Source organism: Dermacentor silvarum, chromosome 1 (genome assembly GCF_013339745.2).
Source record: "Dermacentor silvarum isolate Dsil-2018 chromosome 1, BIME_Dsil_1.4, whole genome shotgun sequence".
NCBI lineage: Eukaryota > Metazoa > Arthropoda > Arachnida > Ixodida > Ixodidae > Dermacentor > Dermacentor silvarum.
Window position 1 is genome coordinate 201,837,050 of NC_051154.1, and position 27,042 is coordinate 201,864,091.

The window sequence follows — 27,042 nt, forward strand, 5'->3', positions numbered from 1 at the left end:
CTGGTGCAATTACAGGCACAAATTACAGGCATGTTTTTACTTTGTTAATGCTCTTCGGTTATAACATGCCAATGGTCAGCATTGCAATAAGTCATCAAAAAAGGAACATACAAGTACTTTGAATCAAAACTACTGCCTTTAAATGGCCCTGAAACACTTTTTATCGAAGTCAAGAAATGCATTAGATGTTAAAATAGACTATTTCAGGAATACTTTGCAGCAAAAGTACCTCAACGCGTTCAGCAGAAGCGGAGTTATTGGCAATAAAAGATTGACTTGATCCCGCTCACAGTGCTCCCACTCCTTGTTCAATGCCTTGCACTGCGAAGGCTATGGCAGAGCAGGGCGTGCCAACAATGCTCTGCCTACTAAACATCACCGTGGCACATAGCTCAAATTTGATTTTGAATGTTCACATAGATATCAGTATTTCCGATTTTGGTGCCTACGATGTGCCAAACGACATGCACAGTTGTCCTTAGTGAGCTGCAATAAACTCAGCGAGCTGGCTCATATCGGTACCCTGGAAGGCTGTGGTATCTACGCTATGCAGCAAACACAGCTACATGCAACTGTAGTGCACATGCACAGTGTTTGCAATGTGCATGACAGTGCTGGAGTGCGCACTCACACTCACACTCATGTGCTCCAGTATCAACATGCTATGCTGTGCAGACCGGCTTTGTCCAGCACCAGCTTGACCGATGGATAGTAGCCACATCCAACTTCGCATTTTGAAGCGCTGCTAATAGCTCAATATGAAGTGAAGTCTGCCAAGGCGTCTAACCAAGAGCGACCAGGAGTGAGCGCGCGCTGGGAAGCATGCGTGCGGTCTGACCTTAAGCTTCGCATGGTTCGAGGCTAGTTGGGTGTTCAAAGCTAATCGAAATTAGCAACACCCAACAGCTACAACACTGATAAGCAGTGTGGCCAAAGTTTCATTCATTCCTACGCAGGCGGCCGCGGAAGAAAGTTGGCTTCTTCCAGATATATGTAATTCTTATAAAAATTTGAAATGCTGATTTTCGTTTGCTTCAGCCTGTTTATTAAACTGTGTCAATAAATATACACAGTAACAATAGGGAGAAGCGCACTGGTCCAAACACCCTTCTTTATTGATGTCAGCTATCAGCCAATAGGGAATCTTGGAGTCTATGGGAATCTTGGATATGACAACATATGCAAGCCACTGGCAGCTTCGAAGCAGGTGGGAAGGCCTCGTTTGAAAAGAGCTGTTTGAGAAAAAGTTGACTTCACGCTCTGCTTCTGAGCTCCACATGGCGCGCACAACTGCAAAACTTGGCGGAGATATACACAGCAGTGTATGCAATCCGTGGGCTGTGTTTTTTCACAAAGCCCGAGGGGTGGTTCAGGAAGACCCCTTTAAAGAGCCCATGTTCAAAAATACAAGGTGCTTTAATGTCAACATAAATAAATAAATAAACCCAATGCTTAACTATGTATAACTATGCACACAAATATTCAGCATGTTACAGAAATGATGCCTCCCTGGCCTTTTTTCATTGACTGCTTGCAATTATTTGCATGGAAGGTGTACTGTGACAAACTACTAAAACGAAAAAAAAAAAAAGAAAACGATGCTATATCTACTTAAGCTGATGCAAGTATTTAGTTCATTTATGTTCCTTACGTGAAATACTTTGCAAGCAAAATCAATGTGACATGGTATGTATGCCTGATTCAATCTACAGCGTAATACCATTAATACAATCAAATTGATGCTCAGGCTGTTTGAGATTATTATCTTTTCTAGTAGGAACTCACCCGCATACAAAAAGGACAATTTACAACACAAGGACTGACTGACCACTTTGCCTGCTCGAACAAGCTACAGAACCACAAATAAGAGCTTCACGGCAAAAATAAAATCAGCATGTTAACTTCAACCATCAACCCATCCCCCCCCCCCCCTCCACTTCTTTATATACATTGTAGTCCTCACATTAGCAAAGCCCCCAAACGTGCTTCCTTGCCATGAAACTCCTCATCCTGCGAGGGGGGGGGGGGGGGGGAACTGGCTGGTTGAGGCACTGTGTGTGTATTCGAGGGCTTCTTTCACGCTCGGAAAAACTTTTATGTAGCACGTATTGAGCAAGAAGTTGGTTAATTAAGACTAATTATCTAACTAGGTGGAATGCAAAAAATAATCTGAGTATCTCCAAGCGACGGCAAACATTACCTTGGTTCTGTCCAGCTACATGGCATTTGCATTGCATATTTTTAAATCTTGGTGCATGATAGTAGGGACACCTTGGATATTTCCTTATTTGCTATTTCTTCAGCAGCTTTAAGAATGGCAGTGATAACCAGCAATTTACTGACAATGATGGCTGGCACCATTTAAGAGTAAATTACATTACACGAAAGCTGTCATTACATTAAATTCAGCAATCACTAGCCATACTTGTCACTATGCAGGTGCTACCGACTTGTTTCTTCGCATTACATTTTGTTTCTGCTATGCTTTGCCTGCTATGGTTTGCTTGTAAGAACTTTAATTTTTACTTTCAAGGGCCACTTGCACAAAGCGTTTTACCCTCTAGTAAATGTACTGAGCAGTAAAAAAGTACTCTAGGCCACTATGTTGGTGCCACATTGCATCTAGCAGCACCTAAGGCAAGCGCAGGCCGGGCACTTAACGCGACCTTGGGCTGCTGGCTCACTCGTTAACATGCAGACAAAATGAAACCATCCACCTGTAGAGAAGAAAGGCCACCTACAGAATCATTACATTACTCCAGCCCAGGTAATTATGCTGCTCTATGTTTTCAGAGTTCAGAGACTGTTAAGAACTTTAAGTGGTTGAAATTTCTCTTTAGCATGCAAGTAAAGAGCACTCACATAGTGCAGATATTGCTGTAGAAAACCACCCTAATTTTCTTGTGTGGTAAGATATCTTTCAGGAAGTTCAAGCATTTATAATATAAGTAGGGTTTGTTTCATTTTATAAGCCCCTTTTTCAATTTCAAGTAAGAATTTTGTTGACACAAAACAGTCGTGCAACAGTCATGGTACTACAGTTAAACCTGGATATAACAAAATTGACAAATTCACGAAAAACTTCGTTATAAAGAGGATTTCGTTATATGCAGGTTCGGCACGAAAATTTAAAAAAAAAAAAACGCTTACCGTATGTATTTACTCGATTCTAACGCGCCCTCGATTGTAACGCGCACCCGTTTTCCGTTTTCATCGAAGCACTCATCCTTGGAATGTCACACCAGGTACTGGATGCGTGGACACGTGTCGTTGCGCACAAGCGCGAGGCATCGGAAACGAAGAGCGAGCGTAACGATGGCGTCGTAGCGTCGTATAGTGTTACAGTAGAACCCCGCTGTTACGTTCCCGGGTGCTGCGTTTTCCCGGCTGTTATGTCGTTTTCGGCCGGTCCCGGCACAGCTCCCATAGAACCCAATGCATTGGTAACCCCGCTGTTGCGTTGCAACTGTGGGACCGTTCCCGCATCATACATTGCGAACTGCCACCCCGCGTCGGCCCGAGTGGCTATTTTGACTTTTCATATCGCTTGGCTTGGTGGCTTGATGATGGCATTGGCCGCCCAAGGTGCCGGGGGCAACAACTATGACGTATTTTCGGTTTCCGCCGGCAAAAGTATGGCCCTTGAGATCCGTATTTGCTATCTAAAGATGGCGTCTATGACGCATTGTGGCCCTAAAATTGGTTTTGGCTCATAGATGTTCCGTATAAAGTCCAAGGGCAATAACGCAGTCGCCGCTCGCCGTATGCTGTATGTGCGAGTGAAAACGTGCGAGGGGAGCCGACGACCGCGTCGATCTCGCGCGCGCAAGAAAAGCAGGGAGGAAGCGCGCCTTCTTCCGTTGCATTCGAGGCACCGGCGAGGGAGCGAGGGGGGAGGGATAGCGGGCGGCATTGTATTGTACTCTGGCATCAACTGCGTACTGCGCGGCGGCGCACGGTCGCGTGGGCCGTATCTTGAAAGCGATCTGCGTTGGGGCAGAGTCTAGGTAGTGTAAGTGCGTCGGCGGCTCGTAGCTTTGTGCGTGCTGTGTGTTCTCGGCGTTCAGTTTACATTGAAGCGATAGACAACAGCACGAAGGTCACTTCACTCGCTTCTGCAGCAGCGCTTCCACACGCCGCCAGCGTTTGACAGCGCGTGTCCGCGCTCATCGAGTATGATGGGTCACAGCGTCTGCCAGCGCGTCGGCAACATCAACTGGAAAAGGAGAGTGCCGGCTTGGTGGGCTAGGCCAGCTGCAGCAAGCGGCAGGATCAGGTTTGAATGAAGGGAGGGGGAAAGGTCACGCCCGTGGCAGCAAGATCGCCGGGTCGAGGGATGCAGGCCCGCCTCGCGCAAGCTCGCACGCACGCACACGTGCGCTCGCTTCGCATTCCATCGCGGCGGAGAAGGTGCTTCCGGTTGCTGCTCGCGCAAAAATGACAAAATTTGCAGCGGAATATCTAGGTTGTCGGCGGGGAAAATTCGTTATTTCGAGGGGGGTCTCCCGCTGCCACTTCGTTATGTTATGTTAAATACATGTGCTTCTATTGAGTAATGGCGGGGAATAGAAAATCTTCATTATATCCAGAAATTCGTTATATGGAGGTTTAACTGTACCATGAACCACACTTCTCTATCAAAGTAACCCTGACACCCACGGAAAGCAAACATTTTCATGCGTAAACAGCCTATCAGTTAGTTTCATCATAAAGAAGTGACAATATTTTTAATACTTCCTTTCTATTACCTTCTACATGTCTCAATATTTGTTTTCTTTTGAAATCAATGAAAATTAGGAGCAATAAATGGTGCTTTATATTTGCTCTACACACCGACAACATAAGTGTGCACCATAGGGTGCAGAACTTTGTGCGTATTATATAAAGTACCATCTCACAACAAAACTGTACTAAATGGGGCCACAGTTTCGTGTGTCATAGCATTTATGCTATCAGATCACTTGCCTGGCTTGTATTTTCAAGTAGGCGTTCTTCATGAGCATACAGGAAAGGTGTTTGTGATTTTCCATACAGTCGAATGTACTTCTCTCCAAACACCTGAACAAGAACAAACAATACGAAAAACACCAAATAAGTGCCACTTGCAGCCTTCAGAACACCTTAATAAAAGCTTTCCTTCCTTTTTGTCATCACTGGCACTTCAAGTAACAAAAAAATATTCAAGCCATAAGAAGTTGCTGACAACATAGCCTTCCAGAGCTCGACAAACTTAAACATGCAAGCAAAGACTTCCTAGAACGAAACATCACCTTCTTCGCCTGCTGCTAAATTTTGACAGATCTAAGCAATGCATGCAAAAACATGCTAAAATGGCTGCTAAAATGCAACTCCTCTGGAGCCTTACTTGTTGTGCATTTCTTATTCAGCAATTATAGAAGTGCTCACAAAGAAACGACAAATAAGAATTAATTAATTAATTAATTAATGCTAAATCATTATTCATGCTGAACACCCATACCTAACCAACAATGAAAATGAAAGAACATAAAGGAAACAAAAAACTTCAAATAAAAAAAGGAAAAATACTTCCTTGCTACTATTCTTTTCATCTAGCTGAAAATCACACTTTTTTTGGCGGGTGGTGGTGGGGGGGGGGGGGGGGGGGTGGAATATTATCCACCATCTGCATTCTGCAAAAATTAATGTCTCAACTGCCTTAAAAAAAATTTATATCTGAACTGACTTATCAGTGTTTCCCATTTGGGTTGCTGTCTCTCCAGTCAGTTCTGTGCAAGTTTGGACGTGCTACATCAATTCAGTTTCAGCTACAATGCAAGGAACAATGTTTGCCCCACCTCTATTTTGCACCGAAAAAGAATGCACTGTGAGTCGTTTTTGGAGAACACGAGCATGGATAACTTCTGACTTGTTCTTCTGTAATGCAAATAACTGTAGACTGCTCTTTTGCAAGAAGTTAACTTGCTGCATGCGTCAAAAATTGTACAAGCAGCAGCTTTTTTCTAGCCTACGACAGCAAACAAAGCAGCAAGCTCAGCTGTGGCAAAAAAAAAAAAAGCGATATCCAGTTTAGAGAATGCCACAGACACCGGAATGGTCAAATCACGAATGTTAAAGGGACTTTATACCATTTTTCAAGGACCTCCTATTTTGTAGCGTTATAGAAAGCTTACCATTCGGCAGTGGCGCACCGACAGGGGGGGGGGGGGGGTTCGGGGGTTGTAACCCCCCCCCCCCCCTGAGGCCGACTTAACCCCGCCTTTTGTTTAACCCCTTTTCTTTCCTTACGCATTTGAGTACTGCAAGATGTAAGACGCGCAATCGTCTGCACACTCGCAAAAAGCGCATTTTTTTGACAATTTCCTGTGAATAAATCGAAATTAGTGCTGTTTAGATGGTATTGGCAAACTGTCAACCCCCCCCTGGCAGAGATCCTGGGTGCGCTACTGCCATTCGGACTATCTAAACGTGCACTAGTTTCTTTAGAGAGCGAGCAGAAATTTTTAGGACACCATTTTTGCATAGCCTCCTCTTAACTCTTTCATTACCACACCTATAGAAATCGATCAATTGGATCTACAGTCTTTCTACACATCATGTATCTGAAATGACAACAGCCCTTTACCTACTTGTCAGATTTCACAATTCTTGGAAGATTGGGAAGTCAGGAAAAATGAAACTTCGACTGGAAGTGGCATCAAAACTAGCCTCCAGTGCTCCTAGCACTTCAATAAATGGACACAAAATTTGTGCTTTGGTCAACCCGGCAACATAATTTTTAAAAGGCAGCAAAGAAGACACAGAAGCTTCTATCGGGTTGTCTAATTTTCCGATCCGATGTATAGGTTGCTTTAACAATGTCTCAAACAACTGTAGATGCTCATGAGTGTGTTATTTTGATCATTGTGTTTGACTAATATCAAGTGCGACTTCAGTTATCAGGCTACAATTTTACATAGTGCAGTTTACGTTGCGACTACTACTACGTCTTGAATAAAATGTTATTTATTGCTTTGAAGATACAGTTAACTTTGATACAGTTATCGCTTCAAAGATACAGATACAGTTCGAAGATACCCGCTGCGAAGATACAGTTATTATTGAGAGAAGCAAATGCGGATTAACTCATCTAATCATTGAAAGTGCTCGGATTGAAAAGTTCGGCGATGCTTGTGTTAGCAAATCGTCCCTGTCACTATCAAAAGAGTTGAAATTCCTGCACATGCGTTAAACTTTTTCTTTGCCTAGTCTGCAAGTGCGTCCTTATATCATATTAACAGGTGCTTTGTTGCCTTGCCTTAGTCTGCAAGTATATTAGACTATCATGTACCGTGTCAGTAGACACGTGCTTGTGAAGCAAGTGGAAAAAAGTGAGGGTACATAAGTGGCGTCCATCCCGGATATAAATCGTTGTTGGAAATTAGCGCCTGTGTGTGTCTTCGTTCTTCTACGTCCGTGTGTTTTCTGCAAAAATCTGCAAACATGTTACACCAACAAGCCCAAATGTCTACACTGATAGAACATAAAAGCACCAAAAATTAGCACATTTCTAGCGGCGACAAAAGAGTTAAATCTGTGTACTGATGCCCGCAACACTGATTACTGGATGTGATAGCAATACAATGCTGGTAAATGTGACAAACTGGATGTGCACAGGGTTTCCACAGGAATAGTTACTTTGTGTTAAATGCCAAAATATGACCCTAATAACTGTCCTCAGCATGAAACCAGTTGGATAAACGTCCTTTTTTTTTCTCAGACACTTACAATCTCAAGTGTTTCCTACAAGCAGAGTCCGCATAGTCTGTGTCTTTCTGTTGGAGATGTGGCCAAAATTCAAGCCTTTTGCGTGACGGTCTATCTAGCAGGAACATTGTGGTAAGGAATGCCTACACTGGTGTTGTGATGGCACTAGCACACCTTATAAAAGTGCAATGCATTTTCAACATCCTGAATACAACAGCAACCGTCACACCACTCCCACAATGAAACTCGCACTGAACCAAGTCACCATTTCAAGAGAGCACACTTGAGGACCCACTAATACACCCATCCATTCATCTGCACAAAGGCAGCACTACTTTTCAACACGCACTAACTGCAAATAAGAAAGAAATTACGCTATGATGCAAAGAAAAGTTAGCCGAAGCACATAAAATACAGTTTTAATGTAGCAATGTATATAAGCGAATTACTCTACCTGTGTGGGTTTTAGGTGATGTGACAGTGCACGGTTTGATGAACACTTTTTCACCGTAAAGCAACATCAAATGTCATCAAAATATAATTCCTTGTTTACAAAATAAAAGCATGCTCATTTACGTCTATGTAACACCCAATCTTCTCATTCCCACCACATTTCAAAGACATGTTCTGAGCGGTAGACAGCCCCTTTAAGACAGCCACTCTGAATGTGATACAGCCCCCACCACAACCAAACCAACAGGCCACCGGTTTCCTGACATTCTTGCAAAGCTGAACACAACACAGAGAGGCTATTTTGTTAGCTTTGTCATGAACATTCTGGCAATATGAACAGGTTAGAAGCCATGGACGGTTCTCTCACTTGTGCTAGAATATTGTTTTTTGGGTCATGATGCAATGGAGAAACAGTGCCTTCAGGACCAAACCAAAGATTTATGTCAGGCTCCTCATCTTTTTCCGAAAGGCAGCAGTAAGTTGGTATGCATATGTCATTTCGCAGCTCTGGAATCTGAAATAATAAAAGCTAAATGAAGGCAATAATGCAGATAACTTGCCCATGCCACCACTGAATGAAGACTCAGAAGGAGGACTGCCAGGCAATAGAAACGTCAAGTATTATACTCATGGAATGAAACACGCCAATATAGGACTAACTAATGTGAAAACTTTCGCTTCCACCATTCCCAGTTTGTGTGAAATAAGTGTAATTTTGGCTTGTACACTTTTACCAGTTCGCATCACCTTTAGTGTTCACATTCTTAGCGACATGACATGGCACTCTCGAATAACTGTACATATGGGGTGTTCCAGTTAAAAGTTTCCCTGTCAATGCGCATTTCATTCCGTGAGTACAGTACCAGATGTCCCAGCAAACTTAAGTAATTTTTGAAGACAATGCAGCAGAGATAAGAGCACTTTTTTTTTGGCAATGCATCACTTGCAGCAGTGGACATCAGGTATTCTGTTACAATTATTAATAAGATCATTGACTGGCAATCACTAATTAACCATTCAGCAATAACTTTTGCACACATCTTGTAATTATGGAGCTGAAGTGCTAAAGATATGTCCATTCTGTGGGAATGCTGACACTAGCCCCAGTTTCAAGATATGCACCTCCAAATGTGCCACAATAAATCTGTATTCTCCATGCCATTTTCTCACGAAGCTTTTCTTCTATGCTGCTAGACCAAACTATGACAGGCCCCAATGCATTTCGTGGCAACAAAACTTAATAAAATCTATTGAGCTTGGTTAGTCAGAGGTACAGAAAGGACCAACCACCATGAGATCAATTAGCACGGCAGAAGCACATGAACATTCAATGGCCATTATAAGAAATGCTCATGTAATAAAGAGATAACACTTCAGGAAAATATTAATTTCGTTACATTTGAAGCCAAAAGTGACAAGGAAGGAAGGATATGAATCCCAGGAAAGCTTAAGGGAAATTAAAGGAGTACTGACACCAAAATTGTTACAGCTCTGTTTTTGGCACCTAATCAGTAGCTATTGACCCAGTAATCATGGTAAAAATCTCATTTGCCCCAGGGTGCGACGATTGCTTTCTTATATGCTCGTATGTTATGACCAGTTGCAGTTTCGATTTCAAAGAGCACTTGGTGCCTCGTTACGTAAGAGGCGTGCTTGGGAACAGCGATGATCACATGATCGCTGCGAGCACACCTGTGACGCACACTGGCACACCACCTACCATGCCATCTGTGCTCCTGTGCATTGCTACATCATCGTAATGCTTCACTGTGCAGAAATCCACTACGCAGTATGATCCTGAATTAGAGAGTTTTAGCGTGTCTGCAAACTTCTCACAGTTCGTGGTTTACCGGGTAACCAGAGAGGTTTGTGGCAGGAACAATGCGGGTAGCCCATCTTATGATGCAGTGTCCGACCAGAGAGCACGCAGAACTAATACTGCAACTTGCACATTCTATCTAACTTCTGGTGTGAAGCGTTAATAGCGACATAATCGTTGACGTACCATACCTTTATGATAATTTGTTTCCACAATAACACTGATGCGACCAAAAAAAATTTTCGAATGCATTTTAGTTCGACAAATCATCACAAGATGTTGCCATTTGCTTTGCTACTGCTGACCATGACTCCCTACAACCTGGTAATCCATAAATGGTAAGAAGTTTGCACATACGCTTCATGTGTGGTGAGTACAAGACACTCAGTGCTTCTGAAACGTCTTCCGAACTGCGAGACAATGTGTCACAATAAGCAGGTTTAACTGTACAAGAAGAAAGGTAATTACCATGTGGTGACACTAATGAGCAAAGTCATTATCAGAGGAATGTAAGAACTTGATAATCATACCTCATGGAACAGCTGATGCTGAGCCATGTAGCCTACACCTACATCTGGGCCCTACAAAAGAAGTTAAATACATGCAATTAGTGCAAAAATTACAAGCCAAAGATTTGTTCTTTGTCATACTGCATGCCAGCCAAATGCTACACTGACTTCCCGTTGCAAAAAAAAGAAAATATCAGCTGGACTACTAGACAAATCGTTGTCTGAACAGAAACACTGCATAAATAATCTATGATTTTTAATATCCTTGAAATATCAGTGGTCACATATCCTGAACGACTGCTGCTGAAAAGAGGTGTGCAAACTTCTGCCTTGGCCATCACATCACTAGCGCTTTATATACAGTTTACCTTGTGGGGTCTCACACGTGCTCTTGGGACAAAGGAACGACAACACAGTAGTGCAAACAATCAAAAGGGCATTTATTGAACCTTTCATACACTGATACACACTAGCCGAATTACTACCAATAGAACATTCACATGGGCGCGCGACAAATCAAGGAAGTCCGACTCACCACGACCCGATAGCGAGCGAATATGTTCGCCCCATGCTGTGACACCAGTCGCCTAGTCGTTCACGTGTACGGTCACGCGAATGGTGGAGCATTCGAACGATCCATGTTCGTCCATACCGGTGTCCTGCTCTTAGCCTCGCGAGACGGTCCCGCGAAGTGGGCCGGCGCACGCGCGAAGCGTTCGTGCGTGTTGGTCGCCGATCCCCCGCCAAAGAGGAAGCGCCTTTGACCTTTTTCTCCTAAGTCACCCCGCCGTTCGGTGGCGTTAGCATCGCGACACTCGCACCATCTCTCACAATGTGCCGCAACCACCACGACCACCGCCGGCACTTAGCCACGCGGTGAAGACAGGAGATGCGCGAAAGTCGCGCATCCCCACATCCCCCCAACCTTAAATCACTACACATACTCCGGCGAAACATGTCACACGGTCTATCAACGCGCGCGTCGCGAACAAAATTTAGTACATGCGACAGTGGTCGCGCCGAGGAAATGTCCACACGTTATCCACAACATGCGAGCCGACATTGTCTCTGGGGTTCACCGCTGGCATCCGTTGGTCACAGCACCACCTCTGCAGATTCGATGGCACGACTCCAGCGGACTCCGGAAACGGCGACGCAGAAGTCCGGCAAGTGCAAGCGTCGCTCGCGCCGACGCGCCCTGCTGACGAGAGCCGCAGTAGCCGTTGGTGACTGCCGGCTCTTTTCCCAGCCGCCGAGCGTTGCAAGCCGGACGTAGGCAGCCGCCGAAGTCACTGCGCCGAACTGGCTACAGGCATCTCCATTGCCAGGGGTGGCTCGTTCATAGGCCGGGGCAGCAGCGCAGACGATGTACAGGTGACAGCAAACCAGGGGTAACTCCGCTCACGCTGCGTACACTCAACGCACTCGACAAACACTAAAGTAGTGCAAGGGAGAGGAATTCGGCATACGCATCGCCCACGTGGTACGATGTTCAATTCGGCTAGCAAAATTTCGGGCGGCATTTCAGATGCTAAGTTCACGTGAACAAAGCTTACTTTCTTGAGTCGAATGAGAATTTCAATTCGTGCGAGGCGAACTAATGAGGGAAGCAATGTGCAACACCTCAACACCACGGTCCACCAGGTTGTGTCCCTCAACGTGCGACAGGCGGCTTTGTAAAGCCTTAGGCCTAATGCATCGCTACTTTGACAACAACCGGCATCCAAAAAAAAAAAAACATCAGCCAAAATGGGAACAACAGGCAGCGGCGAGGAGACGTTAGCTCTGTAAGGTGGTCCTACCCCGCTCGGTGCACACAGCATCTGAGTTGACGGCGCCCACCGTCCCAGACGGTGTCGGAGCGCCCAGTGCCAGGCCGCAATAACAGTCAGCCCGTAGCGGCACCCGTGGCCCGCGGCCACCCGGCTCCCTGAGCCGCGACTTCCGAAGTCAAAGATATAGAAGAAGCTATTTACATAAGAAATTCGGACCACCCACGAGGCTTCCGTACTCACTCGCTTCAGGCTTGCCAATGCTCTGCGGGCGCTAGGCCTCGCTCTCCCAGGATGCAGACCACGTGGCTCTCGTACCGACAAGTGTACTTCAACAAAACACTCGCGAAAAAGGCTTAGCATGTTGAAAAGTTCAAACACGCTACAGCGACCGTCGCCTCGCTCAAGAAAGCACGCCGCCGACACTAGCGATCAAAATCCACGCTAGGACTACGCTTCGGTTGAAACAAAGGTTGTCTCGAACCGAGCAAAACTGGTAAAATTGTCGTCCGATGCCCCAAGAGGTCCACGTTGGGCAGCCAGATGTGGGGTCTCACACGTGCTCTTGGGACAAAGGAACGACAACACAGTAGTGCAAACAATCAAAAGGGCATTTATTGCACCTTTCATACACTGATACACACTAGCCGAATTAATACCAATAGAACATTCACATGGGCGTGCAACAAATCAAAGAAGTCCGACTCACCGCGACCCGATAGCGAGCGCATATGTTCGCCCCATGCTGTGACACCATCGCCTAGTCATTCACGTGTACGGTCACGCGAACGGTGGCGCGTTAGAACGATCCGTGTTCGTCCATACCGGTGTCCTGCTCTTAGCCTCGCGAGATGGTCCCGCGAAGCGGGCCGGCGCACGTGCGAAGCGTTCGTGCGTGTTGGTCGCCGATCCCCCACCAAAGAGGAAGCGCCTTTGACCTTTTTCTCCCAAGTCACCCCGCCGTTCGGTGGCATTAGCATCGCGACACTCTCGCAATGCGCCGCAACCACCACGACCGCCGCCGGCACTTAGCCACGCGGTGAAGCCGGATTACAGGAGACGCGCGAGAGTCGCGCATCCCCACAACCCTTTGAAGCTGATTTGTCCAATAACACTTGTGGCAATTCCTGTTGGCCTCACTCAAAATGCTGTTAACACGCCAACGCCTAAATAAAAGCGCAAAAATTTGTTGCTTGTGCTGTATTGATATATCTGTCAGGAGAACAATCAAAAATGTATATAAAAAAAGCATGAAAGGGGACAGGAAGGATATTCATCTGCATGCAGGTGGCATCGTAACAATTATAAAGCTGGATTTGACAAAATGCAGGATAAAGCTATGGTACTATACAGGGTGATCATTTTTAAGTTTTATGGAATTTAAAAAAATACTAATTCTAGTCCTTGAACTGAATTATTCAGAGAGGCAGACATTACTTGCATGAGAAATCGAAACACATATCCAACTAATTCACATAAGTCTGCAAATTATCTTTTGAGTCAATTACTTTAATCGCAATTTACGAATTGTAGCCGGTGAGTTTGCAAGGTGTATCCACATGGAATGATTTTCCAGAATGATGCCAGTTTGGAGATATGCGCCATCAAACTTGCCCTAAATATGCACTGTTGGTCCTGGTTTGGACACAATTTCCTGGTTTACATGCTCACACAAAAAGAAAAAAAAAGTTCCTCATTTCACTGCAGTTAATATGTTACTGAATAATTTAATTTCGCAAGAAGCATGTTCTACATTTTGCAAATTTTCAGCTGCAAATTTTCACCTGTATAAACAAGAGAAAAAAACACTTACAGATGAGAACAAAAAGCCTCAGTGCTCGCAACACGGAGAGCCAGGTACGGATTGTCAGTAAGACATCCGCAACACAATTTCTGGAGCGCTATGAGCACTATAATCCTGCAGTAATAACACGCACTCTGCTTCCCCTTCTAATGGCACATTACTGCCAGATATCGAACCAAGGAGCCCTGCAGTGTTACCAGCCTTGGTCACCACATCAAGATCAAGAGAGGCTTTGTCCCGCCAGAACAACCTAAATACCTTGGCAGTAATCAACCAAATCAAAGGTAAATATCTCAGAAACCTTCAGTTTGCAGATGACATTGTCCTGTTAAACAACACTGGGGATAAATTGCAACAAATGATTGAAAACCTTAACCGAGAAAGTGTAAAAGTGGGGTTGAAGATGAATATGCAGGTGACAAAGGTAATGCTCAATAGCCTGGCTAGGGAACAACAATTCATGATTGCCAGTCAGCCTCTAGAGACTGTAGAGAAGTATGTTTATCTTGGTCAATTACTCACAGGGGACCCTGATCATGAGACGGAAATTTACAGAATAGTAAAAATGGGTTGGAGTGCATACGGCAGGCATTACCAAATATTGACTGGGAGCTTTACCCTGTCGTTGAACAGAAAAGTGTACAATCATTGCATTCTACCGTTGCTAACATACGGGGCAGAAACTTGGAGGTTAAAACAAAGAAGCTTAAGAACAAGTTAAGGACCGCGCATAGAGCCATAGAACGAAAAAATGTTACAGAAATTCCGAGAACTGTCTACTAATGCATAAGCATTGTTTGGCTCATCTGTTACTTTGCTTTTGCTTACTTGCTTTTTCCTAACTTATGCATGTCTACCCATCGCTTTTCCGGTGCCAAAGAATGCTTACGCATTTTTGTTGCTTATCAAGTCTATCCTGCTTAGACCATATCATAAGTTCCAAACACAATTCCATTCTAAACAATCACAGGATTACAATCTTCTTTTATTGCTACGTTCCGTACAACATTATTTTTGTGAATCAGACAAGCTGCATTTCTTCTGTGGAAGCTGGGAACCTACTTCTCCGCTTTGAATGTCTCGCTGTTCCTGTGTCGCCATAGCTGGTCGTTCTACATCTCCGTCATCCTCTTTCTTTCTTTTCTGTGCTGATTCGAGTACACAGTATTTCCTTTTTATTTATTTCATATGACTTGTGAGGAAGAAGATCGGCACGCTGAACAGCCCCGTTGCCATCGTGTGGCTCGTACCCAGTTCACTCTCTGGCTACGCCCTACCTGCTGGTGCTGCGTTTCTCGCTGCCGCTCTACAACCCAAATAAACCCCCTTTACAATTGGTGGAGGTGCTGGGTTGCTGGGTACATCAAGTTTTGACCTATCTCCGGAATGCTGGTCTCCAGCTTAACTTGAAGAAGTGCCTATTTGCAGCTAGAAAACTGACTATACTAGGCCACGTTGTCTCCAAAGAAGGCATTCTTCCCGACCCTGCTAAACTTCATGCCGTATCCGAATTGCCGAAGCCCACTAACATGAAAGCACTACGCAGCTTCATTGGACTATGCTCCTATTTTCGACGATTCGTTCGCAATTTCGCTACTGTGATCGCACCCCTCAACCAACTTCTCCAAGGCGACAATGCACTTTCTAATTGGTCGGAAGCCTCTGAGAAAGCGTTTACCACTCTTCGCCGCCTATTTACGTCTCCACCAATCTTGCGCCATTTTGACCCAAGCATACCTACAGAACTTCACACTGACGCCAGTGGTGTAGGCCTTGGTGCCGTGCTCGCACAACGTAAGAACACTAATGCCGAATGCGAAGTCGCTTATGCCAGTCGTGCCCTTACAACACCTGAGGTCAATTACACAGTAACCTAAAAAGAGTGCTTGGCCATCGTATGGGCACTTCAAAAATTTCGCCCATATCTCTACGGTCGACCCTTTGACGTGGTGACGGATCATCACGCTCTTTGCTGGTTATCTAACCTCAAAGACCCGTCGGGTCGCCTCGCTCGGTGGGCCCTCCGCCTCCAGGAATACGATATCCGTGTCATCAATCGCTCTGGACGCAGACACTCTGATGCCGATGCCCTCTCGCGCTTCCCAGTTACTTCAGACGCCAGTACTCCTACCGACAGTAATGATATCTCCCCACTTGACATCATGGACATGGCCTCGGAGCAATGAAAAGACCCATGGATCGTCACGATATTCAATATTTTGTCCAACCCTCCGGCGGCTTCGGCAACTCGAGCGTTACGCCGACAGGCCCAGCATTTCGCCATCCGCGACAGACTTTTATACCGCCGCAACTACCACAATGACGGCCGCACACGGCTCTTAGTCGTGCCCCGCCACCATCGAAACAATTTATGCTCCTCTTTTCACTCCGACCCCCAGTGTGGTCACGGCGGAGTGTCGAAGACCTACACACGGCTTCGCCTACGCTACTATTGGCGCAACATGTACACCTTCATCCGCAAATATGTACGCTCCTGCATTGCCTGCCAGCGATGCAAATGTGTCTTGCACCTCTCCACCGCACCTCTCCAGCCACTTCCCTGCCCAGCTCACCCATTTGACCGTGTCGGCATTGATTTATACGGGCCTCTTCCATCTACTGGCGTTGGCAACCGATGGATGGTCGTCGCCGTAGATCATTTGACACGATATGCTGAAACCGCCGCCTTACCTGCCGCATCAGCAAAAGACGTCGCCTCGTTCATTCTACACAACTTTGTTCTCCGCCATGGCGCACCTCGTTAACTGCTGAGCGATCCGGGTCGCGTATTCCTCTCGGACGTGCTGCAGTCACTCCTATCAGAATGCCAAATTATTCACTGCACAACTACCGCTTATCACCCACAGACGAATGGCTTAACTGAACGATTCAACAGAACTCTTGGTGACATGCTATCAATGCATGTGGCGTCAGACCATTCCAACTGGGATGCTGTACTTCCCTTTGTCACATACGCATATAACACTGCCTTCCAAGCCACTACCGGGTTCTCACCATTCTTTCTGCTTTACGGCCGTCAGCCCTCCAGCACCATTGATTCGGTTTTCCCTTACCGGCCGGACCCTGCCGACTGCTCACCTGTTGCTACAGTCGCTCAGCATGCCGAGAAATGCCGACAACTTGCCCGTTCATTGACGTCTGCTCAACAGTGTCACCAAAAACAGCGCCATGACCTCAAACCACCTCCTCACCCTTTCGCCATCGACTCCCTCGTGTGGCTTTGGGTCCTGCCTATTGCTGCTCCTGGTCTTTCGTCAAAGCTCCTTCCCAAGTACCACGGGCCCTACCGCATGGTTGCACAAACATCACCAGTTAATTACGTGGTTGAACCCGTGTCGCCATTTTCCGATCTCTGTTGTCGCGGGCGAGAGACTGTACACATTGACCGGCTCAAGCCGTACTACGATCCACTGCACTCTCCCTAGGTCCCCCCCCCCCAGGATGGCTACTCTTCCATACCGGGGGGTGATTGTGAGGAAGAAGATCGGCACACTGAACAGCCCCGTTGCCATCGTGTGGCTCATACCCAGTTCGCTCTCTGGCTACGCCCTACCTGCTGGTGCTGCGTTTCTCGCTGCCGCTCTACGACCCAAATAAACCCCCTTTACAGATTTCCTTCTTATGTTACGACATGAGCATAGTGACCATCACCGCTTTTTTCCTTTTTTTTATTTTTAGGGCAACCAGTCATTCTTACACTATTATCACATCTACCAATCAGCTAGTATTCCATTATTTTTTATACTCTGCAATCCCAAAGCAGGCTTCCTTGCATGCACACCAATGTGGGAAAGTAAGCTTTCAAGGGGGCATGATGAGAACGGTTTTCTTCTTTCTCATTTTTTTTTTACTTTCCATTTCTTCCTTATCTATTCTAAAGCTACCAATCATCTACATTTAAACTATTATAACAATTAAATGTCTTCACATTTCCAATTATGAATTAATTCTGCAAATAATGGGTGTGACACTTTCTGCGTTACGGACAGATTTTGCTGGGGTACTCGCCAAAGAATGCTTACGCATTAAAATGTTAGGCGTAACATTTAGAGAAAGGAAGAGAGCGGTGTGGGTCAGAGAGCAAATGGGGATAGTCTATATTCGAGTTGACATAAAGAGAAAAAAATGGGGCTGAGCAGGCCATACAATGCGAAGGGTAGATAACCGGTGGACCATTAGAGTTATAGAATGGGCGCCAAGGGGAGGGAAGCACAGTTGAGCAAGGCAGAAAATTAGGTGGGGTGATGAAATTAAGAAATTTGCAGGCACAAGTTGCAATCAGCTAGTGCAAGATCGATTGGAGATTGATGGGAGAGGCCTTCGTCCTGCTGTGGTCCTAAATATAGGCTGATAATGACGAAACAACCAAAATGTAAAGAAAAATGCGAAGAGACAGCACTAGCAATCTTGGGTTGCCTACATCAGCTGTCAATGAAGCATACTGTAACCAAGTGTTGATGCAGCAGCAATGAGGCTGAGCCCACCAACACCAAGGTTGCATTTGCAGAGTTCATTGCAATGAATGAGAATGTCCTCACGAGCAATCCACAAAATGTGATGAAAATTGTGGTGCAAGGGGTGAACATTCTGGAAACAATGCTGACAAGGAATAAAGTGACCCCAGCAGCTACTTTCCAAATTCCACTGCCCTATTGGAAGTGATGCTTTATTCTACATTAATAATAGTAGCAATGTGGAGAGGACTTATAAAAGGCCATATTTCTTGTCAAAGAGTCATGAGTTAACAGAAGGTGACTAACATTTTGAGCGAGAGAAGACACTGCTGAATGTCTATGTACTCGATCCTTGGTCATTTTTTTATCAGTGAGCTTGAAGTTTTTTTTTTTTTTTTTTTTTCAAATGGCATGAACAATTATAGGGGGCATGGCACTTCAGTGACACGGTCAAGGAAGAAAGGTCACTAAGCGCTTTAGTCCCTATAACTGTATCAAACCAACAAGCTTAAAGTTGGTACTAAGCGGCATCAACAATTATAGGGGCCATGGCACTTCAGTGACGTAGTCAAGGAAGGAAGGTCACTGAAGCGCATAGTCCCTATAACTGTATCAAACCAACAAGCTTAAAGTTGGTACTACTCGGCATCAAGATTCGGCAGTACTCCTTTTCAAAAAGAGGAAAAAATGCAAGTGATATCACCCAAATAATGTATAATACTAATAAAACATCTGACATCTTTATAAATAATTGGCAAAATTAATGCACTGGTTTTTGCTGGAGAAAGATTCAGCTAGAAAAGCTTTCAGCTCTCAGTGTGGCCATTTTCCTTTGAAACCTGCCTCAAAATCTGCTTCTAAACTTGCTTTGCAAACCATCCATCATGCCTGACAGGGAAACGACTATTCTGTGCTGGTGGTTCGATGTAAGCAGTAATCAAAGTGCGGCAAATCACTGTTACAGCAGGTTACAACAGCCACAGTGGATACAAGAGCTGGAGGCATGGTAACTGTCACTTCCAGCTAAGAAGAAAAAAAAAGTTTGTTTCAAGTGAAAGACCTGTCGAGATTGACAACCAAGGACAAAGTAGCTTAGTATCTATCCATAATGCTAAGGCTAAGTAAGTGCCCACCAGCAGGGATGTTAAATCATGACTTGCATGAGCATCATCTAACAAAGGTAAGCACTTGGGACCAAAGCTCAATCTCTCATCCTCGCTACTCAGATGCAGTTAGGAAACCAACAGTAATGCGCCCATTCTGAGGCCAAATGGCAGCAATGACAGAGTGAAGGCGAAGTACAATTGAGCACACACCGCTTGTGGTTGCATCATCAGGTGTTTGAAAGGACAATCGCTACACGACTTGCACGACTGCAGTAGCCAAGGCTGACTATGTTGCATTTAAATATGCCTTTTAGAGAGAGATTACGTATTTACTGCTTTAAACTATCAGTGAACAGAAAGACTAGAAATTCTTACATGTCTCCATTAGAAACCCAACTCGCAGTAAGTCACTGTGTACAAATCACGTGAACAGTAACTGTGTCAGGGAAAAAGGCCGCTGCTCCACATTTAGGAGTGGAAGGAAAGGAAAACACGAAAAAAATCAGCGCCCCTTCCACTCTGTGAAGATGGTCAAACAGCGAAGCTGTGTTAGCCGGCCTGCCACGTCAGGTCGGTTGCAATGGGAGCGAGCGTCCGAGCCGTAGTTGCATTCGCGGCCAGCTTGGCTCGCCTGAATGGTGATACATGCAGGGGATGGGACGCGTCGGCGTCCACGGGCGACAGCGTCCCTAGCACATTTCTCAAGCTTTTTCTATGACGTTCCCAGACAAGAGTTCTTGACCAAAGCTTCGTATCTACAACCAACACTAACGCGAACTCCTCTCACACCCCACTCCTCTGTTGACCTACTTTTTTTCCTACACCGCCATTGGTTGGAGCACCTAACGCTCTCCCCCTCCAACACGAGTATTGGACAGCGCGACTTACATCAACCACCCTCCCCGTTCTAGTTTTCATCTGCACCCTTTCATAACATTCTCACAGGGGGAAAGGGGTCACTCTAACCCCTTTCCCCCTGTTGAGCTCTTCTTTTCCTCGCATGTCCCACTAGGTCACGTGGCCACTTTTTAGCAAGTCCAACAACGACGATACAGAGTTTACATAAACAGCTTCGCTATAAAAACGACCCTCACCCAGTGAAGAGTACCAATAATGTGGTATCATTCAGTCAGTTGAAATAATTTGACCATTACAGCCAAGCTGCTACGATACTGTTCTACTTACCAAGTTCTACTTCAATACCTGCCGTCAGCTTGGGTTTAGCAATGCTTAGTCAATTTTTTTTTCCCAATAGAAAATGCCATGCTTGCACAAACTCCTCTGCACTTTCACAAACTGCTGCATTCTAAAGGTACCTATAGGGAAACATTCGAGCTATTACCTTCTCTTTAAGAATGTAGGTGCGGACAAAAGATGCCAGTGTCATGAGCTTTTGCGACCAGTCCTCGTCAGTGTACTTGCTCCCCAGCTCCACAGGCACAGTGCGGCCACCTGCAATAGTCACAAGGTACCTTATGCTAAAAAAGAGAGAAAAGAAAAAAAAACAGGTAGGAAAGGGCTTAGTGAAGCCTCTGACCAGTACAAGAGTTTTTAGTACCTGGAATTCGAAAGCAAGTTCGAAAATCACAGGTTTTGATTGTAGTGTTGAATTCTGATTTGGGATGACAGAGTCACAACTCTAAATAAAGAGCTGAAAGCACCATTTCAATATTATATGTCATCACTACACCACTCAAATTTATCGATGTTGACTGTAGAAACACCATCGATGTTGATTAAAGAAAACTGAGGAATGTTGCTGCAAGGAAGCAGGAAGGAAGGAAGGAAGCTGCAAGGAAGCAAGGAAATAATGACAGCCTGAAGCCAATTGTGTACAGCAAGGAGTTGCAAAGATCGGTAGTAAATTAGAGCATAAAACAGCAAAAGAAGCTATTCACAAGGAGCAGCTAATGATGGTGCATTAACTCTCTCTTCGAAAAAATGTGGCCAAGGTTTTTTTTTTCTTTTTTTTTAAGATCTGGCACACGGTTTACCAAATGCCCAGCCATTACTGTTGGCGTAAACAGTCATTTGTAAATGTTCCCGAATTAGTGCTGCTATTTTTACAGTATTGCAGATGTGTTATCTACTAATTACCTCCATGGTCGTGTTGACAATGCAGGCCAGTAGTCCATCCCTTTGGTTATAATCACAGGCTTCTCCGCATTTAAATATGTTTTCATAAAATGTTCCACAGATGGGCAAGCAAGCCGACTCAAAGGAAACTTTAAGGTGATCGAGTGAGGTTCCTTGCACTCTATCTGGAGAGAGGGGGAAAGAATTCTGTAAACTACTGGCCCATGAAGCGTGTTAAAAGGCACGGTAGACGTAATAAAATGGGATATTTTTACAAGTCAATGCAGCATGTAGGCTTTAAGTAAAACAAAAGAAATAAACCTGCAGGATTTTTTCAATCACCAAAGGCTATGAAGTTTTCAACTAATCTAAACTGGTAGGTAAACTCATGGCACAACATGACATTTTCATGGCACCTAAAGCAATAATGTTGCCTGTTTACTAAAACGCTACGCAGGTTGCTATGTTCAAGGCTAGCTTAAACGTGGTGCTTCCGTACATGCTGAATGTAGGGACATGTCCTTAAATTAAAGGGAAACTAAAGGCAAATATTAAGTCAAGCTAAAGTGATAGATTAGTGCTCGAGAATCTCTAAGGCGTCAATATTATAGTGAACAGAGCCTTACTAATTGAGAAATTGATGTAAATGCAGGACACGATTAGAGACGCCCCGGGACATTCAAGTACTTGCTCGATGACGAAGGCACTCCTCATTTGAATTCTGTCACTAGTACTGAACCACTCATTATAAAAACATTATTGTATTGCATTATAAGACGAAAAAAAGAATGCTACTTGTCCAGTTCGATTTCATTTTTAGAAAAAAGAACTCATTGGCATTACCCTTGACAATGATGAGGGTGGTCGAAAGATTTCATTCTCACTCAACTCTGCACTGCCTGCGCTTTCGCGTTTCAGTAGTTTCATAATCACGTAGTGCTGCGCTGGTTTTGCTGGCTCGCGGAACTCGCACAAACTGCAAGTAGCAGAGAATTCCACTTCCATGTGATGTTGCGGGATGCCCGAATGGTCCACGCCACTTGACCAAAAGCAGCTCACCGCTGTGTCTCGGCTCGGTTTCTCCATGGCTGCAAGCTTTTGTTTTGTGCAAAACACCGTAACGCCGTCTGTCGGGCGCCATTTTACTCCCCGACGGCAGCAAAGGGCGGTGATGGTGTATTCAACGTCAACACTCCCTGGTTGGGTGGCGGGAGATTTGAATTGCGATAAAGGTATAACGAAGTCTTTTCTTGGCACAAAACAAGCATTGCGAGGTTTCTGGAAAGCTATTTAAACAGTCCATGTCGACTAAGTATTTGCCTTTAGGGTCCCTTTAAAGTGATCACTGTAACAAGAATACCCAATGTCTTATTTATTCGTATACACACACACACTAAGGCCAAAGGCACTACAGAGGAGAGTAATAAAAATCAAAACTCAAGGGATGCCAAAATATGCAATTCCTGGCTGTGTATCATAAAACAGTTTGATCATCCCAAAAAAAACTATGTAAGCAGGAACACAATTCCACTTGACAGATTTACCGGGGACAGAGCAATCATTTTTTCACGATAGTACAGGGTATCCTAGCTAATGTTACTCAAGATGTTAAAAAAAACTGGTACAATATACGATTACGAGACTTAGTGTTCGCTCATAAGTCCTCTTCTGCCACCAGGATAATTTTTGTGTACATACTTATTATCTGGATAACTTGAGATTAGGTAAACAAGTTTTTTATTTTTTAATTAAGTGCATGACTTCCAATGGTAAAGCTGTTATTGCATCCTAAAACATTACATTCAGTCATTTTCAGTGTGCTATGTCATGTGTGGTCTTTTTTTTTTTTCCGCACTTTACACATAGCACACAAAATACTAAAAGTATAGTGTGATAACGTACCCTCACACTATGGCACCAGTGGTCAAAAAGTGATTTCAAGGAACTAATTATTGCCCGACTCAGCCACCGCCTGGAAGTGGTAAGCCGTTTGTCTTGGCCTTGGCTTCCACTGATCACAAGCTGCGTGTTCCGCATGACCTACACAATGACCAAGGAGTTCCTAAGTTGGGCAATGAGTGGAGCTAGTTTCTTTAAATCACTTTTAAGACCACTGGTTTCGCAGCACGTGTGTGTGTAATCATGCTGAACTTTTTTTTATTTTACACGGTGCAAGGAGCACTGAAAAAATTACTGAAGACATAGCGTGCTGACTGTAACTGAATGGGATGTTTCATGATGCAATAACAGCTTTTCCATCAGATGGCACACATCTATTATTTTTAATAATTAATCTTCTTTAATTAGCTACATATTTAGTACACCAAAATTATCTTGGTGGCAGAAGAAAACTAAAAAGAAAACACTGGGGGTGTGTGAACAGTAATTTTAGAGACCGAATCGAATACAAATAGTGCCAGAAGCGAATCAAATATCGAATAAAAAAAAAGTCATTTTCACTAATATAAAATGATGTTCATATCCTAGCATTCATAATGTTAATAAGTTTTTGTCATAACAGTGCACATTAGGAATTTTTTTTAAAGTCCGAATTGAGCATTTAAACAAACATCTTCGACTACTCTTCCTACAGACTGGCTATCTACACGTGTCGTTCCCATCCCGAAAAAAAGGCGACAAAATCCTAGTGACCACTTATCGTCCGACATCATTAACTTCATCATGTTGCAAGTTAATCGAACATATTATAGCGAATGAAATAACAAAATTCCTGAGTGAATACAATGTAATTTCTCCTCACCAGCATGGTTTCTAAAAGGTTTCTCTACTGTGACACAATTAACGACAATTATTCACTACTTTGCTAGTGCTTTTGACAAGTCAAGCCAAATTGACGTAACATTTTTATACTTTAAGGAAGCATTTGACCTTGTTCCTCACCTTGTTCCTCACAGTTGACCTTGTTCCTCACAGAAAAAACTGCAGTCGATAGACCTTCCAACCTATATTATTAACTGGGTGGCAGCTTATCTGTCTAATCGCAAGCAGTTTGTTTCAATTGATAATTACTCTTCTAACGAACTTTCAGTAACCTCTGGAGTACCTCAAGGTAGTGTGCTAGGACCTTTACTATTTCTAATATACATAAACGATATCACTAACAAAATTTCTCATTCTGTTCAAGTTAGACAATTTGCTGACGATTGTGTGTTGTTTAACAAGGTTACTTGCCACGAAGATCAATTAATGCTTAACTCGATCTTCATAACATTCTTTCCTGGTGCAGTCGGTGGGGCATGGAATTCAACATGGAAAAAACTGTTTACATGTCCATAACAAAAAAAATAAAATGTTGTGTCTATAACCTCGGCTATGAACCGCTGACCAAAGTCAGCCAATATAAATATCTTGAAATCACAATAACCAGTGACCTCAGCTGGAATAGTCACATTTATAACGCATGTAACTCATCTTTCAGGAAACTTTGTCTCCTCAGGCACAAACTAAAGCACGCTCCCTCTGGTACTAGATTACTGGCTTACACTTCACTCATCCGACCGAAACAAGAATATGCATGCATTGTGTGGGATCCCTATAAGAAAACTAACATTAACGCTTTAGAGATGATCCAACGTAAAGCTGTCAGGTTTATTTTTTCTAAATTTAGAATAAGTGACCCTCCTACTAGCCTAATGAATCAACATAATATTCAAATGCTACAGCTATGTAGGAAAGTACAAAGACTGAAATTTCTCCTTTTGCTAAAAAACAACTTTTTGTCCCTTCACCCAGAGGCTTTTGTTGAACCACTTACAGCGCGTCGAACACGGCATCGTCACGCTGATTCTACCTTATAACAAACAAACTAACCTCTAAGTTTTCCTTCTTCCCGCACACTATAACAGAACAGAACAGCCTGCCATTATCACAACCGATAAGCACTGATTCTATTGAACGCATGTGTCCTTAATGTTAATGATATTGCTATGTGGACAAGCCTTGTTACTTTTTTTTTTTTTACATGTGAGTTTTGTTTGATAGATTCCACATCTTCCTTATTCTATTATTTTCAGTATTTTGCAACGTTCACTCATTCATCAACTTCTGGTACTTGTTGATTTTTTTTTCTTTTTTCCTCTCTCGAGAATGGGTTGCAATTGCTCATATATACATATTGCCTTAATTCCTGATGCCTTAAACTCTGTCTGATACTGTTCTAATGTTTGTCAAGTTGTATTCCTTCAGTGTACCTTATATTTATCTTATTTAGTCTTCGCTTAAAATTTTTTTTTTTCTGATCATTGCATATGTTGCATTGCTTTTGTATTTCTTTTTCATGTGTGTATGTATACAGGGTGTCCCAGCTAAAAGTAGCCAATGTTTTAAAAATGACGGAGTGTGCTAGGAGGCTCCAACCAACTCAGTGGTGTTAAGGATGGCATGTCCTAGTCTGCAGTATTTTTTTTTTTGCGAAGTCAATTAATTAGTACAAATTAATTTCTTAATTTTTTAAATATTGACTTCACCAAGAAAGTGCCAATACGAAAGTTGTAGATCACATTTAAAAATGGCCGATGAAATGTTTGCAACTAAGTACCATTGATGGAGCTTCTTTTAATTGCCTTTAAAGAAAGCCCGCGAAATACAAAAACAACCACGTGATAGCGCCACTATTTCAACACTCCCAGATGATCAAACAAGAAACGAAATCCACATATCTGTAGAGCGGTTCCGGGACGGGCTTCGCATTTCAGGTGGCCGCAAGGTACGCACCAGCAACTCTTGCTTGTAAGATATGATCGCGAACGAAAAGAAGATGACAATTGCATTTTCCTTCCCAATTAAACAGCTCTGCGGTCAACATTTACTCAAGCCTGAGCTTCTTTTCTTTTTTTCTTGCCTTGTGTGTTCAGGCTTCATTTCACAAAGGGAGCGAATGATATGTTTATGCCACATCACGTCGAAACACAACACACCTTCATCCCCGCCGCTCGCTCTGTGCACCCAATCGTGTCAGGGCACGCGAGTGAGTCTCGAAAGAAGCATGCAAACAATGTCCTTTACTGATCTGGGGGCACTGAATTAGTGGCACGATTAAAGCCCCCGAAAAACAAATAAAGTAGCGCCATTCGTGTCAATGTGCAGGCACCTCCTCTCATGTGCATTCTGTAGATTGTAAACTAAGTTAGTTGAGGTGCAAAGTCCGTCGAGAGTGGTGCTTGGCTGGAAAGATGGGCTCGTGCAATTATCCCGCTAGGGCACAGCAGGGCGGTGCAGTTCGCAGCAGTGTATTGGAAGAGGTTCGAGAGAAGGAAAAAATGCGAAAAGGTAACATTGAGTAC

At 44.1% G+C, this 27,042-nt stretch overlaps 1 protein-coding gene across 4 annotated transcripts in view; it reads right to left on the bottom strand.

Annotated features, from left to right (window-relative positions):
• Positions 1-27,042, bottom strand: part of LOC119436642 (lysine-specific demethylase 8-like) — a 42,011-nt gene that overhangs the window by 330 nt on the left and 14,639 nt on the right. For 2 of the 4 annotated variants that reach the window (XM_049659484.1, XM_037703575.2), the window contains 5 exons: positions 21,761-21,924; positions 21,006-21,141; positions 10,528-10,578; positions 8,546-8,692; positions 4,966-5,058 (listed from right to left, as the gene is read on the bottom strand). In XM_049659484.1, the coding sequence (XP_049515441.1) occupies positions 4,966-5,058; positions 8,546-8,692; positions 10,528-10,578; positions 21,006-21,141; positions 21,761-21,924 (591 nt within the window). The remainder of the gene's footprint in view (positions 1-4,965; positions 5,059-8,545; positions 8,693-10,527; positions 10,579-21,005; positions 21,142-21,760; positions 21,925-27,042) is intronic. The other 2 variants (XM_037703574.2, XM_049659482.1) reach the window with 2 other exon arrangements.